At 48.4% G+C, this 17752-nt stretch overlaps 1 protein-coding gene across 1 annotated transcript; it reads left to right on the top strand.

Annotated features, from left to right (window-relative positions):
• The first annotated feature begins 8121 nt into the window (after window positions 1-8121).
• On the top strand, window positions 8122-10450 carry LOC119317524 (protein NRT1/ PTR FAMILY 8.3-like). The gene is made up of 3 exons (XM_037591993.1): window positions 8122-8265; window positions 8632-8734; window positions 8842-10450. Exons 1-3 carry the CDS (start codon window positions 8221-8223, stop codon window positions 10428-10430), a joined length of 1737 nt encoding a protein of 578 aa, XP_037447890.1. The 5' UTR covers window positions 8122-8220; the 3' UTR covers window positions 10431-10450.
• The last annotated feature ends 7302 nt before the right edge of the window (window positions 10451-17752 follow it).

Below are 17752 nucleotides of genomic sequence, written 5' to 3' on the forward strand. Positions count from 1 at the left end.
CTCCTAAAAATAGGGATGTGCCACGCCGCTTTCAGGCCAACCACGCCACCAATGACCCAGTGGCGGATCTAGTGGGGTTTCCATGGTACCCCCTTTAAGATGGAAAATAACTATATTGTATACTTAGCGCTAATTGGCTGACAAGTTGATGCTATTTTAGTCTAACAATTATGATCATCTTTAGACTAAATTAGACTATTTGTAGTGTGATTTTCACAAATTTTGAAACGACATATTAAACTTTGCTACATATACATTGTATATGTAAATTGTGGCACCCCAACACTAAGTTCCTAGGACCGCCACTATAATGACTACCGGAATGAACAGCTCCACACCCGCCGCAAAGGCTTTACACTAGAGCTCGAGGAACAAAGGAATAAGAGTGTGGTCAAGGAACATGCTATCATGCTCATGGATCCTACCAAGATGGACGATAGGGCACGACGATATTGGGAGTTAACTCGTGGGTACATATTGGCTAAGTCTAGTGGTGGTGACGACGACAATGGTGATGGCGGTGGCAATAACGGCTTGAGGGCCTTATAAACTATGATGGTTTTTGATCCACCATGTGTTGGTAATTTTTTAATGAACTTGTTCATTTTGTGACTTCTGGCACAAATTATGGTTATGTTTAGTTGTTTGTTGGATTTGACAAACTTTATTTATGCTCGTAGTTGAATTATGTTGCGGTGCATTTGAATTATTTATGTTTATTTTGAGATGTGATTAATTTGCTTCAGTTGTTTAGGAAATGTATTGATGAATTAACCAAATAAATTTTTAGGGGATCTACTTGATGAAGAAAATTTTAATCCTCAAATTATAGTTTTTTTCTAGAATAAGGAGTACGATTTTGGAAGTATATGATAGGGCATTTGCTATAGATGCCTTGATGACTGCACGGGGAGGGAAATGGAGCGAGTGGAGACAAAAAAAGACTGTCAATCAAAGTGAGAAGTAAAATAGGGCAAAGCGAGAATCCACCTTGTGATTGAGATTCCAAGCGTTCAATCTATTTGACCAGTAATGATGAGTTGACACCAAACAATTTTCACTGTTCAACCCACTTTCATTAATTACATATTTCTCCGAGCATATGTTCTTTGTTTTCATATAGACGATTCTGAAGTCAGAGAAAAGAATTTTAGTGGTAAACAAGAGGTGTCTAAACTTTGCAACTTTTCCATCCCCCGTCCGAGTTTGTTAATCGGTTTACCGATGTACGAAACTAGTAGAACGTAGTTACATGAACTATTTGTTGAAATATATTCTCTGCCTCTCTCCATCAATTCGAACTTTTGAAGCATGAATTCAATACGGTATTAGAGGCATGAGGAACACGTTTGGTTGCTTGCATCAAGCCCAACCAGGCCTGCACGAAAAAAACCCGTACTGTTTGGTTGCCTGTCCTACATTAGATTCTTGGCCTGCACGAACCTTAAAGCACTCCTTAACCAGCCCCGCCAGAAACGGACGAAACAGCCGTTTCCAGCGAGTCAGGATCGAGCGATGCAGGGGTGGGGAACATGGCGCTGACCTCCCGCATCCACGGAGACGGCGGGAGCTCACGCGCATCTCTGAAAAATGGCAGGAGGAATTGAAGTCACCGCCTGCTGAATTGGTCACCCAATATAGCTAGCCTCACCTCACCATGAAAACTCACGCCACCATTGAGCTGTTGTGCTGTGGTGATGGATTTGAAGAATGCTAGGAGTTGTTTCCATGTAGGCAAGGATTGATAGCTAGAAGTCACCGCGCGCATCTCTAATGATTGTAGATGCCACAATTTCATCCCCCTCCTATGGGATGGTCCGACCCTCCTTCAGCGGTCGAAGGACATCTGGGCGCATGTTGATGGATTCTACAGAGACCTATTCTCTGCCTTCCCTCGGGGAGATCTTGCCCTTGCACAAGACATTTGGCCTACCCATTGCTACGTCTCGCCTGCGGATAACGCGGCCCCTCACGGCCCCGTTCTCGGAGGAGGAAGTTTGGGCGGCTATTAAGGGCATGAACCCCTCCTTGGCTCCAGGCCCGGATGGCCTCCCGGTGAAGTTCTTCCAGACCTTCTGGGAGGTGATCAAAACTGAGGTGATGGCCCTATTCGACGAGTTCATGGCTGGGACCATTGACCTCGCCTGGCTGAATTATGGGGTAATCACTCTCATCCATAAGGTGACGGGAGCCTCGTACATCCGGCAATTTCGGCCGATTACGGTGATTAACGTCATCTTCCGCATCCTCGCGAAGGGGTACGCCATTAGGGTGGCCCCTTTAGCTGACCGGATCAGTCGGCCTTCATCCAGGGCCGCTATATCCTTGATGGAGTTCTAGTGTTCCACGAAGCTCTCCATGAGGTGCACTCCAAACACCTCAAGGCAGTCTTCCTGAAACTGGACTTCCACAAGGCTTATGACACGGTCAGCTGGACCTTCCTTCGGGAATGTTTGCTTCGGAAGGGCTTCAACGATAGGTGGGTGACCAGAGTAATGCATATGGTCTCTTCAGGCCGCACCGCAGTGAACATTAATGGAGAGATCGCCCCGTTCTTCCCCATGTTTTGTGGGGTCCGCCAGGGCGACACCTTCTCCCCATTCCTGTTCAACATAGTTGTCGATGCGCTGGCGGCCATCCTCGATAAGGCCAAGGCAGGGGGACACGTTAAGGGGATTGTCTCGCAGCTTGTTGGAGGCAACGGGATCTCCCTCCTCCAATATGCAGACGACACCATTATCATGGTGGAGGGCTCTGAGAGTGATATCTCGAACCTCAAGTTCCTCTTATTGTGCTTCCAGCAGATGTCCGGCCTTAGGATCAACTTCGACAAGAGTGAGGTTATGGTCTTGGGCTACACCCAAGACGAGTGACAGAGTATAGCGGATCGGCTTAACTGCCAGCTTTGGTGTTTCCCCACGACTTATCTGGGGATACCCATTAGTGATGCCAGGCTTACGGTGGCCGAGCTACGCCCCACGGCGGGGAAGCTCCAACACCGGATCGAGCCCTGGCAGGGTCGGTGGCTCTTGAAAGCGGCCCGTATGGTGCTCATTAACTCGTCCCTCTCCAGCCTCCTATTATTCATCATGAGTTTCTACAGCCTTCCGGAGACTCTTCATCACGAGATTGCCACCGTTCAGGGGCGCTTCTTCTGGGCCGACGAGGGTGATAAGCAGAAATACCACATGGTCAGGTGGTCTGAGATCTGCAAACCTCGCGACCAGGGCGTCCTTGGGATCATGTCCTCCAAACGCATGAATATTGCCCTTCTGACTCGGTGGCTCTGGAGGATTTGCAACGGAGATGGTGGCCTGTGGCTACACATTATTCAGCAGAAATACCTCCAAGGCTAGCCTCTTGCCTTCTGTCAATGATCTGGGGGCTCCCAGTTCTGGCAATCCATCATTCAGATCCTCCCTGTCCTCCGGATCGGGACCTCGATCGAGATTGGTTCCGGCACCGCCACGTTGTTCTGGTTCAATCGCTGGACTGGTGACACGCCCCTGGCGGCCCGCTTTCCGGACCTGTTCTCCATCACGGTTGCCCCTCAGATCTCCGTGGCGACCGCCCTTATTGACTTAGGGTGGCTTGCGTTCCGAAGGCCTTTTGGTCCTGCTAAGAATGCGGACTGGCAGGAGTTGCTTGACTGTATTGCTCTCCATGAGCCGGATCTCACGTGTGACGATGACCGCGCCAGGTGGCGCCTCGAGCCGTCCGGTCAATTCTCCACCAAATCTCTCTATCTGGCCATTGCCCCCTTGCTCGGCCATGAGGCTTTTTCCTCCATTTGGGAGATTCGCCTCCCCTTGAAAATTAGGATCTTCCTGTGGCAATGGATTCACGGCTGCCTCCCTTCTCGCGTTGAGGTTCTGAAGCGCAATGGCCCTGGTGATGGGCAGTGCCCGCTCTGTGGGCCTAAAGAAGATTTGAACCATATCTTCTTCACATGCGTGTCTGCGCAGTTCCTATGGAGTTGTTTCCGCGAGATTGTGGGTGGAAGCTGGGACCATACCAACTTCCCCGCTCTCTTTGCCGAACTCCAGGCGACCCCACCCCCCTACGTTGTGCCACATTAGGTGGCTGACCATTGGGGTCCTTGCCTGGACCCTGTGGACTGTTAGGAATAAACTTGTGATTCAGCGTATCCCTCTTCGTCGTGCTACTGACGCTTTGTTCAAATGGTCTGGTTACTTGCAGCTCTGGCGGCCGCTTAGCCGTCCTAGGGAGAGAGACGCCATCACCTCCATCATCACCCAGCTTCGCGCGATGGCTCTCCAGTTGACTCCACCGCTTCCCCCGCCACCACCAGAACCAGATTAGTTTTTCGTCTTCTCGCCGCCGCCTCCGCCGTCTAGGGGTGTTTTGTGTATGTTGGTGTTATGTTGGGTTTGTTATGCTGTGCCCACAACAAAACTTGGGTCTCTGTGTGTCTGTGTGTGAGTGCTAGACCTGTCTGCAGTGGCGTTGTGTGGGTGTGTTGTGTATCCTGTTGTTGTCCGTTACTCTTTGCTTGTTGGTTGCTTTATTTATAAAGCGGAGCGAAAGCATTTTTCGGAAACTAGATCATGTTGTTCATATGCAGTGTTCATTTATAATGTCCATGTTTATTGCGAGTTTCTATTGTCGATGTCTAGTGTGCTCTACTCTTGCTGATGCTTGTAGGACATGAGCATGCAAGGGTTTAGTCAGGCCTTGTCGTGTCCGACAGCCAAGTTCGCAACATCCTATGTCGAGGACTCCCAACCTCCCATCGACCAGATGTCTCCTAATTTAGATGTTTTCAAGATGTCGGCTACAGTTCCACCATTTGTGGCTTCAGCATTTGCACTGGCTCAGCCCAATGATGCAGCTCATGCTGCTGCTCAAAAGGCAACCGCAAAGTATAAGGAGGGCAGGGGAACTCCATGAAATGGCATTCGTTTCTATCGATGTTCGTGCTTAACAAGATGTGTGAAATCATAACTAGTGGGGCGATGACTGACAAGGGCTTCAAGGAGGTGCACTTGAACGCTATTGCAAAGCAGGCATTTGAGTTTTGTGGACAGGAGGTCACCTCGACCCAGGTCTACAACCACCTTAGAAAGTGGAGATCGAGGTGGATCATAGTGTCCAAGCTCAAAGACCTGAGCGGCACTCCATGGGATCAGGAGACCCGCTCAATCCTTTTGGAGGTAGAGCACTACCAAGGCCACACCGCGGTTAGCTCACGAACTATACCATTCTAACTAACCACCTGTTTAAGCCTATGTACCATGTGATTCTAACTAACCACTCAGTTGTGTTTCTTTCTTAGGCACACCCCAAGCACGCAAAGTTTCTCAACACACCCATCCAGAACTACCACCAAATGTAGCAGATCTTCTCCTTCGGGCTAGCAACCGGCAAGCATGCCCTGGGCTCCAGTTAGCCGCTGGGTTCGCCTATATCCGAGTATCCAGACACAAAGGAGTCAGAGACCATCGTCCTTGATGGTCCTGACAAGGATGGTGATCAAATTCATGTGCTTGATAGGAAGAGGAAGAAGGGAGCCTTGATGGAGGATGAGTTGACTGTCTTCACCAGCATGACTCGGGTAGTCAAGGAGGTCGCAAACACCATTAGGGAGAGCAAGTTGATCGACGTCCACCCTAACCTCCACAACGCCGTCATGAATCAAGGTGGCTTCAGCCCAAAGGCTCTCATGGCGACTCTGAGCCACCTGTTGGACAACAAAGTCCAGGGTGTTGGGTTTGTTGCCATGGGAGACACCCATAGGGTGCTCTCGCTCAAGACCTGGCTGGGAAAGCAGTACTACTAGTGCTGCTTCTGGTCATGGTGACAGCATGCATGATCCTCGACGGCGATGGCGATGCAATGAAGATGACGATGATGATGTAAATTTTGTGGTAGGTAGGGCTTGATAAACTCTTGGCCTGTATATTATTGATGAGGTGGTATAGTAACCCCTCAAACTGGTGGCGAACTTGCGGTGGTAGAATAACACCCCCTTTTGGATGTGGTGGTAGGATGACACCATAGTAGTGGTGGGATGAACTTGCTATGCCGTATGATCATGTGTGCTTACTTATGTTTCATTTCTAGTGTGCTCCATTGTTTGATACTTGAACTGTTGCTCTTCTACAATGCTAGGACAAGTGGTATGTTGTGTTCCATGGTAGGGTTCCAGGGGTTTACAGTTCATGGGAATCATGCAATGAACAAGTGTCAAGTTACAAGAACAACTGTCACAGAGGTTTAAGAGTAGGCAGGCGACAGAGGATGCTTGCTCCAAAGTCGTGCTCAAGCAGGCATGCGATGTTGAACTTGTCAAGGCGGATCGACACTTTGGGCTGAAGAACTTCATCATCTTCGCCCAGTTCATCATGATTGTACTGTTGTTTTGTTGGTGTGATCGGTGTGATTGTGTGTAAGGTGTAGCGGGTAAGCTCACCACGCAGTGTACAAGGTAACTACACCTCTATGCTTGTATACAACCAAACAACCTACACTAGTATGAGCACAGACAATGCGAGCAACCAAACACAGTGCGTAGAGTCGTTGCTACGATGCAGGGAGAGATGCAGACAACCAATCAATATGCAGATGTTTTTTTGCCTGCATTAGCTCAACAGGCTCACTTGAGACAAGTACAAAGTGGCAAAAAATGATGCGAGCAACCAAACGTGTCCAAGGTCTCGAGTTTAAGACCTGCCAACACAGTATTTTTTTTAAATCTGCGGCATGCATTGATCCCACGTCTAAGGAGTAAAAAAGCCTTGATGTGAGGGGGGAGGAGGGTGTTGAAATATATTGCCTGGCTCTCTTCATCAGTTTGAACTTTTGAAGCAATTGACTGAAGAATGAATTTAATACTATTGACTATGTTGTTCTTACCTACTTTATTGATCGTCATAACAAGCAACTTGATGCAAACTGTGACATATACGTGCCTTATGTAAGGCCGTTGAAACAGTTGGATGCATTACAAATTCTGTGGATATCTTCAGGGATAACGTGTTGCGTTTAGCACGTAAGCCTAACTATGCATGTTAACCTGAAACGACAGGGTTTTTTGTAGTTTAAAAGAATGGGAGACACAGGTGGAGTCAATATCACCAAGAAGAGGTAAGAAGAATAAACAGTTTGTTAATGAGGTTGACCAGCGAGGTGGTTTACCTTTGCAGTAGAAGCGTACAGCGCAGTGCAAAGTCCAAGGAGGTTTGCCATGTATGTCCAACTTCGATGATCAGGCACACCATCAGAGCCAGTAGATTCAGAACGAAAATATATCACAAAGTTTTTATCACTATATGGATGAAACATTGCACTGGGCGCGATATGATAAAAGGCGAGAATAAGAAATCTTATTGACAAAAAGCAGCAGCCTTTGTTTCTTTAAGAGAAGAGTAAGAACTCCATTGCAGGACTGAGTTTCTCATCTTTTGTGGAGAATATCCTCACCAAAAGTGGAGGGAAAATGCAAGAAGGAACGTCTGAATCTTAATGAAGGAAGAAATAGCTGAGCCTGTAGGTGCCCAGCCTGACTGCATATGACCTTAATCAGAGGAAGGAACAGTTCTGAAGCTCGCCGGAATAGAACCTGGAAACCTAGAGGATCACGCAGCCTTGGCCGTATACCACGAGAAATTTGACCTGTCACCGCTCTCCGTTTGACAGAATCAGCCCATCGTCGTTCTCAGCCGCACCTACCGCAGGAATGCAGGATGAGACATCGACCCGGCTGACCCTATGACCCCAAGTTGGCACCACCCCGAGTTCAGTCTCCTTTCCGGCCAGCGCCAAGCAAACCACCACGTTTCTGTTCTACTTATGGATAAACTACTAGACGAAAGGATCCGACATGGCATCGCACCGAGGAGACCGGAGACCGGCGATGAGTAAGAAAAACGCCCTGCACTGAGCCTGCAGGCTGCATGCACCTAGCTTAGCTAGCCACCACCTGCTACGTGGAAACTTCCGGCCGAGAAGCAGCGCACGCATGATAGCATTTCTAGTCCGATACTTGAATATTAGCCAATGGATGGATCCCGTCCAAGCTGACCCTGCTATATAAAGCTCCGTGGCAGCACAGCAGCAGCAGCAGACAGAGTAGCAGCCTAAGCCTGAGGCGAGCTAAGAGTTCACGAAGGAAGTGAGCTGACAAGGGTTAGCAAAGTGATTACCCCCGCCTCCGAGAAATCTATCACCTCCTCGGAGTCAAGACAGCTCGTCGGCGACATGGACGCCATGGAGAGAGGCGAGCACGCGCCGCTCCTGCCGGAGGTAATTACCTCCTCCGATCTCCCTCCTCCTCTGCTGCCCCATGCATGATTGTCACAATGGAGGTTGAAATGCCAAGTCAAGAACCATGCTTCTGCATCGGTCAAACCAAGAAGAACATTTGTTTGCCTCCATATAGACAGAATCTAAGTTAAAGAACATGGTTAATTATTGCGTACGTCAGCAGTCAGCACTGAAGGTTTTTAACACGTGATTAATATACATGCCAATATCCAGGCCCCTTCCTTTCCTAACCAGACAAGCACATGCGCACATCCACATACATCACGGTCGTGCTGCATCTTATCCAGAACTTCTACAGATTTTGTTCTCGTTCCTAACAATTCCTGCAATCTATCTCTGTTACAGAGTCATGGCCCAAAGGTTCAAGACGATGACAGCCTGCAGCTGCAGGTGCCACTCCTGAAGCATAAGAAGCGGGGCGGCAGCAAGGCACCGGCAGTGATTCTATGTAAGCAAAGCTCCATCTTCTTCTGATTGCTTTTCCAGCCAACAAAAATGTGGATTAAATGGAGAGGAGCTAGTGGTTTAACTGAAGTTTCGCCATTGTTGGTGCAGTATTCGAATGCCTGGAGAGCACGGCGTTCAACGGCATCTCCACCAACCTGGTGGTGTACCTGGAGACCGTCCTCCACGGCACCAACCTCGCCAGCGCCTCCAACGTCGCCACATGGTTCGGCACCAGCTACCTCACCCCCGTCTTCGGCGCCATCATCGCCGACTCCTTCTGGGGCAACTACAACACCATCCTCGTCTCCCTCGCCGTCTACCTTCTCGGCATGATGCTCGTCACCTTCTCCGCATTCGTGCCCACGACCACGGCGGCGCTGTGCGCTGCGGGTGCCTCGTGCGCCACCGCCGGCGCGTGGCCGCTGAGCTCACAGACCGTGGCTTTCGTGGGGCTGTACCTCGTGGCGATCGGGTGCGGCGGGGTGCGCTCGTCGCTGCTGCCGTTCGGTGCGGAGCAGTTCGACGACGACAGCGCGGCGGACCGGGAGGGCAAGGCGTCCTTCTTCAGCTGGTTCTACCTCTGCGTGAGCTTCGGCCCCATCATCTCCGGTGTGTTCCTCGTTTGGATCCAGCAGAACATCAGCTGGGGCCTCGGCTTCGGCATAGCCACCACCTGCATCGCGCTCGCCTTCGCCGCCTTCGTGCTCGCCACGCCCATGTACAAGCGCCGCATGCCCGCAGGCACGCCGCTCAAGAGCCTCTGCCAGGTCGTCGCCGCCGCGTGCAAGAAAATCAGCATCAAGGTGCCCGCCGAAGCCGGACACCTCTACGAGGTCAGCGACAAGATCGATTCGCCCCAGCCAAGGATCGCGCACACTAGCGACTTCAAGTTCCTCGACAAGGCGGCAATCGTCACGGAGTCGGACATGGAGGAGAGGCCGGAGGCGGCGACCTCGTGGAAGCTCTGCACAGTGACTCAGGTGGAGGAGCTCAAGATCCTTCTGCGGCTGCTGCCCGTCTGGATCACCAGCGTCATCGTGTCATCGGCCTACTCGCAGATGAACACCACGTTCGTGCAGCAGGGCAGTGCCATGGAAATGACCATCCTGTCGGTGCCGGTGCCCGCGGCGTCGCTGGTCTCGTTCGAGGTGATATGCGTCCTGACATGGGTGCTCCTCTACAACAAGGTGATCGTGCCAGCGTTGAGGAGCTTCTCCTCGAGCGGCGACGGCGAGCCGTCACAGCTGCAGCGGATGGGCGCGGGGAGGCTCCTCATGGCTCTCACCATGGCGGTGGCGGCGCTCGTGGAAATGAAGCGGCTCGACAGCGCGGCGCGCGGGGAGGAGATCAGCATCGCGTGGCAGCTGCCGCAGTACTTCTTCCTGGCTGGCGGAGAGGTGTTCTGCTACATCGCGCAGCTGGAGTTCTTCTTCGGCGAGGCGCCGGACACCATGAAAAGCATGTGCACGTCGCTCGCTCTGCTCACCATCGCGCTGGGGAGCTACATGAGCTCCTTCATCTATGCGATCGTGGAGGCCTTCACGGCGACGGGAGACAGCCCCGGGTGGATCTCCGACGACCTCAACAAGGGCCACCTCGACTACTTCTTCTGGGCCATGGCTGCAATGTGCACGCTCAACTTCGTCGTGTACAGCGGCATCGTCAAGAACTACAGGCTCAAGACGGTCATCTCGTGATCGCTCGCGCAAGGATTCAAGATTCCATTACATTCTACACACATTACACAGGAAAGAGTAATTAGGAGTAGCCAGGTACCTTTTTTTTTAGAAACTTGTAGCCAGGTACATATATACACAAGAAACACTAGGAAGAAAATGTAAGATATAGAATTTTGTTTTCAGGCTCGCTAAGTGTCAGTCGACTAAGACTTCATTAAGTCTCAATCGATACTATCTCCATAAGATTTACATTGAGATTCATGCAATTTTCTTCTCAGTTTTTTTTTCTCTTTTGCATGCTATGTGACTTGACTTAGAGCAACTGTAGCAGACCCCGCAAAATCGTCAAACCCGTAAAATTCCAGCGAGTATACGGGCTCGGCCCAATTTTGTGGCCAGAACCGAGCTCGTATACTCGCCCGGCCTGTAATTTTTTTTACCGCGGCCCGTAAACTGCCCTCCCCCAGCAGTATATCTACGGGTTCGCAGTGCATTTCTAGGTCGAAACCCTATCCCCTGCCACCGCGTCTCTCCGCAATTCCCTACTCCCCTTCTCATATTTCTCGCCGCCAGTGAGCCCCTTCCGCCTCCAGCCGCCATGTGGGGCCGCATGTGGAACTCCGGCGGCGGCGGCGACCCCGGGCGCGAGCGGCGTGTCCGGTCAGACGGCGCAAGGAAGCGCGGGGCGAGGAAGTGGACGAGCAGGGCCTCTCGCCGCCGCCGAGCTTCCGCGTCCGCGAGATGGAGGAATACGACCGTCGGCACGGGCGTACGCCCTCCTCCGCCGAGGGCTCATCCTCCACCGTGAGGCCCTCTTTCGCCGCGAGCTCTTCCTCTTCCGGCGCGAGCCTTCTCCCCGTGCAGAGGGGGTGGTCGGAGGAGGTCGAGGTCGTTGCTCAAGCAGGAGCCCGACGAGATCGTGCTATTGGGGAACGCAGTATTTCAAAAAAAAATCATACGATCACGCAAGATCTATCTGGGATATGCATAGCAACGAGAAGGGAGAGTGTGTCTACGTACCCTCATAGACCGAAAGCGGAAGCGTTGAGTAACGCGGTTGATGTAGTCGAACGTCTCCGCGATCCAACCGATTCAAGTACCAAACGTACGGCACCTTCGCGATCTGCACACGTTCAGCTTGGTGACGTCCCTCGCACTCTTGATCCAGTTGAGGCCGAGGGAGAGTTCCGTCAGCACGATGGCTGGTGACGGTGATGATGAAGTTACTGACGCAGGGCTTCGCCTAAGCACTATGACAATATGACCGAGGTGTAAAACTATGGAGGGGGGCACCGCACATGGCTAAAGATCAACTTGTGTGTCCATGGGTGCCCCCTGCCTCCGTATATAAAGGGGGGAGAGGGAGAGGCAGCCGGCCATAGGAGGTTGCGCCAAGGTGTGGAGTCCTACTAGGACTCCCTAGTCCTAGTAGGATTCCACCTCCCACACGGAGTAGGAAAGGGGGAAGAGAGAAGGAGAAGGAAAGGGGGGCCGCCCCCCTTCTCCTAGTCCTAATCGGCCGCCTGCCCAAGGGGGCGCACCAGCCCCTTGTGGGCTAGTGTGCTTCCCTCTTATGGCCCATAAGGCCCATAACTTCTCCCGTGGGGTTCCGGTAACCTCTCGGTACTCCGGAAAAATGCCCGAACCAGTCGGAACCATTCCGATGTCCAAATGCAACCTTCCAATATATGAATCTTTACCTCTGGACCATTTCGAGACTCCTCGTCATGTCCGTAATCTCCCGGGACTCCGAACAAGCTTCGATCATCAAATCACATAACTCATAATACAAATCATCATCGAACGTTAGGCGTGCGGACCCTACAGGTTCGAGAACTATGTAGACATGACTGAGACACATCTCCGGTCAATAACCAATAATGGAACCTGGATGCTCATATTGGCTCCTACATATTCTATGAAGATCTTTATCAGTCAAACCGCATAACAACATAAGTTGTTCCCTTTGTCATTGGTATGTTACTTGCCCAAGATTCGCTCGTCGGTATCATCATACCTAGTTCAATCTCATTACTGTCAAGTCTCTTTGCTCGTTCCGTAATGCATCATCCCGCAACTAACTCATTAGTCACATTGCTTGCAAGGCTCATAGTGATGTGCATTACCGAGAGGGCCCAGAGATACCTCTCCGATCTATGCCAAATCAACAAACACCGTCGGAGACACCTGTGGAGCATCTTTGTAATCACCCAGTTACGTTGTGACGTTTGATAGCACACAAGGTGTTCCTCGGTATTCGGGAGTTGCATAATCTCATAGTCAGAGGAACATGTATAAGTCATGAAGAAAGCAATAGCAATAAAACTAAACGATCATTATGCTAAGCTAACGGATGGGTCTTGTCCATCACATCATTCTCTAATGATGTGATCCCGTTTATCAAATGAAAACACATGTCTATGGTTAGGAAACTTAACCATCTTTGATTAACGAGCTAGTCTAGTACAGGCTTACTAGGGACACTGTGTTTTATCTATGTATCCACACATGTATCAAGTTTCCGATTAATACAACTCTAGCATGGATAATAAATATTTATCATGATATAAGGAAATATAAAATAACAACTTTATTTATTGCCTCTAGGGCATATTTCCTTTAGTCTCCCACTTGCACTAGAGTCAATAATCTAGTTCACATCGTCATGTGATTTAACACCAATAGTTCACATCTTTATGTGATTAGTTCACATCTCCATGTGACTAACACCCAAAGGGTTTACTAGAGTCAATAATCTAGTTCACATTGCTATGTGATTAACACCCAAAGAGTACTAAGATGTGATCATGCTTTGCTTGTGAGAGAAGTTTAGTCAACGGGTCTGCCATATTCAGAGCCGTATGTACTTTGCAAATTTTCTATGTCTACAATGCTCTGCATGGAGCTACTCTAGCTAATTGCTCCCACTTTCAATATGTATCCAGATTGAGATTTAGAGTCATCCGGATCGGTGTCAAAGCTTGCATCGACGTAACCCTTTATGACGAACTCTTTGTCACCTCCATAATCGAGAAGCATATCCTTATTCTACTAAGGATAATTTTGACCGCTGTCTAGTGGTCCACTCCTGGATCACTATTGTACCCTCTTGCCAAACTCATAGTGAGGTACACAATAGGTCTGGTACATAGCATAGCATGCTTTATAGAACCTATGACTGAGGCATAGGGAATGAATTTCATTCTCTTTCTATTTTCTGCCTTGGTCGGGTTTTGAGTCTTACTCAACTTCACACATTGCAACACAAGAAAGAACTCCTTCTTTGACTATTCCATTTTGAACTACTTCAAAATCTTGTCAAGGTATGTACTCATTGAAAAATCTTATCAAGCGTCTTGATCTATCTCTATAGATCTTGACGCTCAATGTGTAAGAAGCTTCACCGAGGTCTTTTTTTGAAAAACTCCTTTCAAACACTCCCTTATGCTTCCAGCAAATTCTACATCATTTCCGATCAACAATATGGCACACACATATACTTATTGTTGGGGAACACAGTATTTCAAAAATATTCCTACGATCACGCAAGATATATCTAGGAGATGCATAGCAACGAGAGGGAGAGTGTTTCTAAGTACCCTCGTAGACCGAAAGCGGAAGCGTTGAGTAATGCGGTTGATTTAGTCGAATGTCTTCACGATCCAACCGATCAAGTACCGAACGCACAGCACCTCCGTGATCTGCACACGTTCAGCTCGGTGACGTCCCTCGAACTCTAGATCCAGTTGAGGCCGAGGGAGAGTTTCGTCAGCACGACGGCATGTTGACGGTGATGAAGAAGTTACCGACGCAGGGCTTCGCCTAAGCACTACCACAATATAACCGAGGTGGAAATCTATGGAGGGGGCACAACACACGGCTAAGAAATCAACTTGTGTGTCTATGGGTTGCCCCCTCCCCCGTATATAAAGGAGTGGAGGAGGGGGCCGACCGGCCTCATAGGGCGGGTCCCAAGGGGGGAATCCTACACCTACTAGGAGTAGGTTCCCCCTTTCCTAGTCCAACTAGGAGGGGAAGGAAAGGGAAGAGGGGAAGAAGGAAAGAGGGGCCGACCCCCCTCCCCAATTCGGATTGGGCTTGGGGGGCGCGCCCCTCCTCTTGGCCGCCTCCTCCTCTCTTCCACTAAAGCCCACGAAGGCCCATTAACCGCCGGAGGGTCCCGGTAACCCCCCAGTACTCCGGAAAATGCTCGAACCTATCCAAAACCTTTCCGGTGTCCAAACATAACCTTCCAATATATTAATCTTCATGTCTTGACCATTTCGAGGCTCCTCGTCATGTCCGTGATCACATCCAGGACTCCGAACAACCTTCGGTACATCAAATCACATAACTCACAATACATATCGTCATCGAACGTTAAGCGTGCGAACCCTACGGGTTCGAGAACTATGTAGACATGACCGAGACTCATCTCCGGTCAATAAACAATAGTGGAACGTAGATGCTCATATTGGTTCCTACATATTCTATGAAGATCTTTATCGGTCAAACCGCATAACAACATCAAATCACATAACTCACAATACATATCGTCATCGAACGTTAAGCGTGCGAACCCTACGGGTTCGAGAACTATGTAGACATGACCGAGACTCATCTCCGGTCAATAACAAATAGCGGAACGTAGATGCTCATATTGGTTCCTACATATTCTACGAAGATCTTTATCGGTCAAACCGCATAACAACATACGTTGTTCCCTTTGTCATCGGTATGTTACTTGCCCGGGATTCGATCGTCGGTATCATCATACCTAGTTCAACCTCGTTACCGGCAAGTCAATTTACTCGTTCCATAATGCATCATCCCGCAACTAACTCATTAGTTACATTGCTTGCAAGGCTTATAGTGATGTGCATTACCAAGAGGGCCCAGAGATACCTCTCCGACAATCGGAGTGACAAATCATAATCTCGATCTATGCCAACTCAACAAACACCATCGGAGACAGCTGTAGAGCATCTTTATAATCACCCAGTTATGTTGTGACATTTGATAGCACACTAAGTGTTCCTCCGGTATTTGGGAGTTGCATAATCCTATAGTCATAGGAACATGTATAAGTCATGAAGAAAGCAATAGCAATAAACTAAACAATCATAGTGCTAAGCTAACGGATGGTTCATGTCAATCACATCATTCTCTAATGATGTGATCTCGTTCATCAAATGACAACTCATGTCTATGGCTAGGAAACTTAACCATCTTTGATTAACGAGCTAGTCAAGTAGAGGCATACTAGTGACACTCTGTTTGTCTATGTATTCACACATGTACTAAGTTTCCGGTTAATACAATTCTAGCATGAATAAGAAACATTTATCATGATATAAGGAAATATAAACAACAACTTTATTATTGCCTCTAGGGCATATTTCCTTTAGTCTCGCACTTGCACTAGAGTCAATAATCTAGATTACATTGTAATGATTCTAACACCCATGGAGTCTTGGTGCTGATCTTGTTTTTCTCGTGAGAGAGGCTTAGTCAACGGGTCTGCAACATTCAGATCCATATGTATCTTGCAAATCTCTATGCCTCCCTCCTTGACTTGATCGCGGATGGAATTGAAGCGTCTCTTGATGTGCTTGGTTCTCTTGTGAAATCTGGATTCCTTTGCCAAGGAAATTGCACCAGTATTGTCACAAAAGATTTTCATTGGACCCGATGCACTAGGTATGACACCTAGATCAGATATGAACTCCTTCATCCAAACTCCTTCATTTGCTGCTTCCGAAGCAGCTATGTACTCCGCTTCGCACGTAGATCCCGCCACGACGCTCTGCTTGGAACTGCACCAACTTATAGCTCCTCCATTTAATAAACATACGTATGCGGTATGTGACTTAGAGTCATCCGGATCAGTGTCAAAACTTGCATCGACGTAACCATTTACGACGAGCTCTTTATCACCTCCATAAACGAGAAACATATCCTTAGTCCTTTTCAGGTGATGTTCTTGACTGTTGTCCAGTGATCCACTCCTGGATTACTTTGGTACCTCCCTGCTAAACTAATAGCGAGGCACACATCAGGTCTGGTACACAACATTGCATACATGATAGAACCTATGGCCGAAGCATAGGGAATGACTTTCATTTTCTCTCTATCTTCTGCAATGGTCGGGCATTGAGTCCGACTCAACTTCACACCTTGTAACACAGGCAAGAACCCTTTCTTTGCTTGATCCATTTTGAAATTCTTCAAAACTTTATCAAGGTATGTGCTTTGTGAAAGTCCAATTAAGCGTCTTGATCTATCTCTATAGATCTTGATGCCCAATATATAAGCAGCTTCATCGAGGTCTTTCATTGAAAAATTCTTATTCAAGTATCCTTTTATGCTATTCAGAAATTCAGTATCATTTCCAATCAATAATATGTCATCCACATATAACATCAGAAATGCTACATAGCTCCCACTTACTTTCTTGTAAATACAAGCTTCTCCAAAAGTCTGTATAAAACCATATGCTTTGATCACACTATCAAAGTGTGTATTCCAACTCCAAGATGCTTGCACCAGTCCATAAATGGATCGTTGGAGCTTAGACACTTTGTTAGCACCTTTTGGATTGATAAAACCTTCTGGTTGCATCATATACAACTCTTCTTTAAGATATCCATTAAGGAATGCCGTTTTGACATCCATTTGCCAAATTTCATAATCATAAAATGCGGCAATTGCTAACATGATTCAGACGGACTTAAGCATCACTACGGGTGAGAAGGTCTCATCGTAGTCAATTCCTTGAACTTGTCGAAAACCTCTCCCAATAAGTTGAGCTTTGTAGACAGTAACATTACCGTCAGCGTCAGTCTTCTTCTTGAAGATCCATTTATTCTCTATGTCTTGCCGATCATCGGGCAAGTCAATCAAAGTCCACACTTTGTTCCCATACATGGATCCCATCTCAGATTTCATGGCCTCAAGCCATTTTGCGGAATCTGGGCTCATCATCACTTCCTGTAAGTGCATCTAGTGCCCCTTAGTGATTTTGGTGTATTGAAGACTTATAGGTTAAGGGACTGATGTGTTTGTGAGTGTACATAGGTCTATAAGTCTATGAGGAGTTTGATATTTACAGAGAAAGTAGACCCCTAAAAATGAAGTTGTTCGACTGAAGACTTTGGATTTCTGAAGACTTTCTGAAGACTTTGAAACTGAAGAAATTGGTGTGATCCTGGAGACTTGGTATTCATTCGAGGAACATGAAGCATGAAGACCTTTGTTTTCTTTGTTTTATTTTCTCTTTCTTGAGTCATAGGAGACACCGTACTGTTAAAGGGGGTCGAGGAAATACTAAGGAAAAATTT

This window comes from Triticum dicoccoides, chromosome 6A (assembly GCF_002162155.2).
Source record: "Triticum dicoccoides isolate Atlit2015 ecotype Zavitan chromosome 6A, WEW_v2.0, whole genome shotgun sequence".
Classification (NCBI taxonomy): domain Eukaryota; kingdom Viridiplantae; phylum Streptophyta; class Magnoliopsida; order Poales; family Poaceae; genus Triticum; species Triticum dicoccoides.

Coding starts and splice junctions, on each gene's coding strand:
- LOC119317524 (XM_037591993.1), top strand. CDS start 8,221: ATGGACGCCATGGAGAGAGGCGAGCACGCGCCGCTCCTGCCGGAG. Junction 8,266..8,631: donor ACGCGCCGCTCCTGCCGGAG/GTAATTACCTCC, acceptor TCTCTGTTACAG/AGTCATGGCCCAAAGGTTCA. Junction 8,735..8,841: donor GGCACCGGCAGTGATTCTAT/GTAAGCAAAGCT, acceptor TTGTTGGTGCAG/TATTCGAATGCCTGGAGAGC.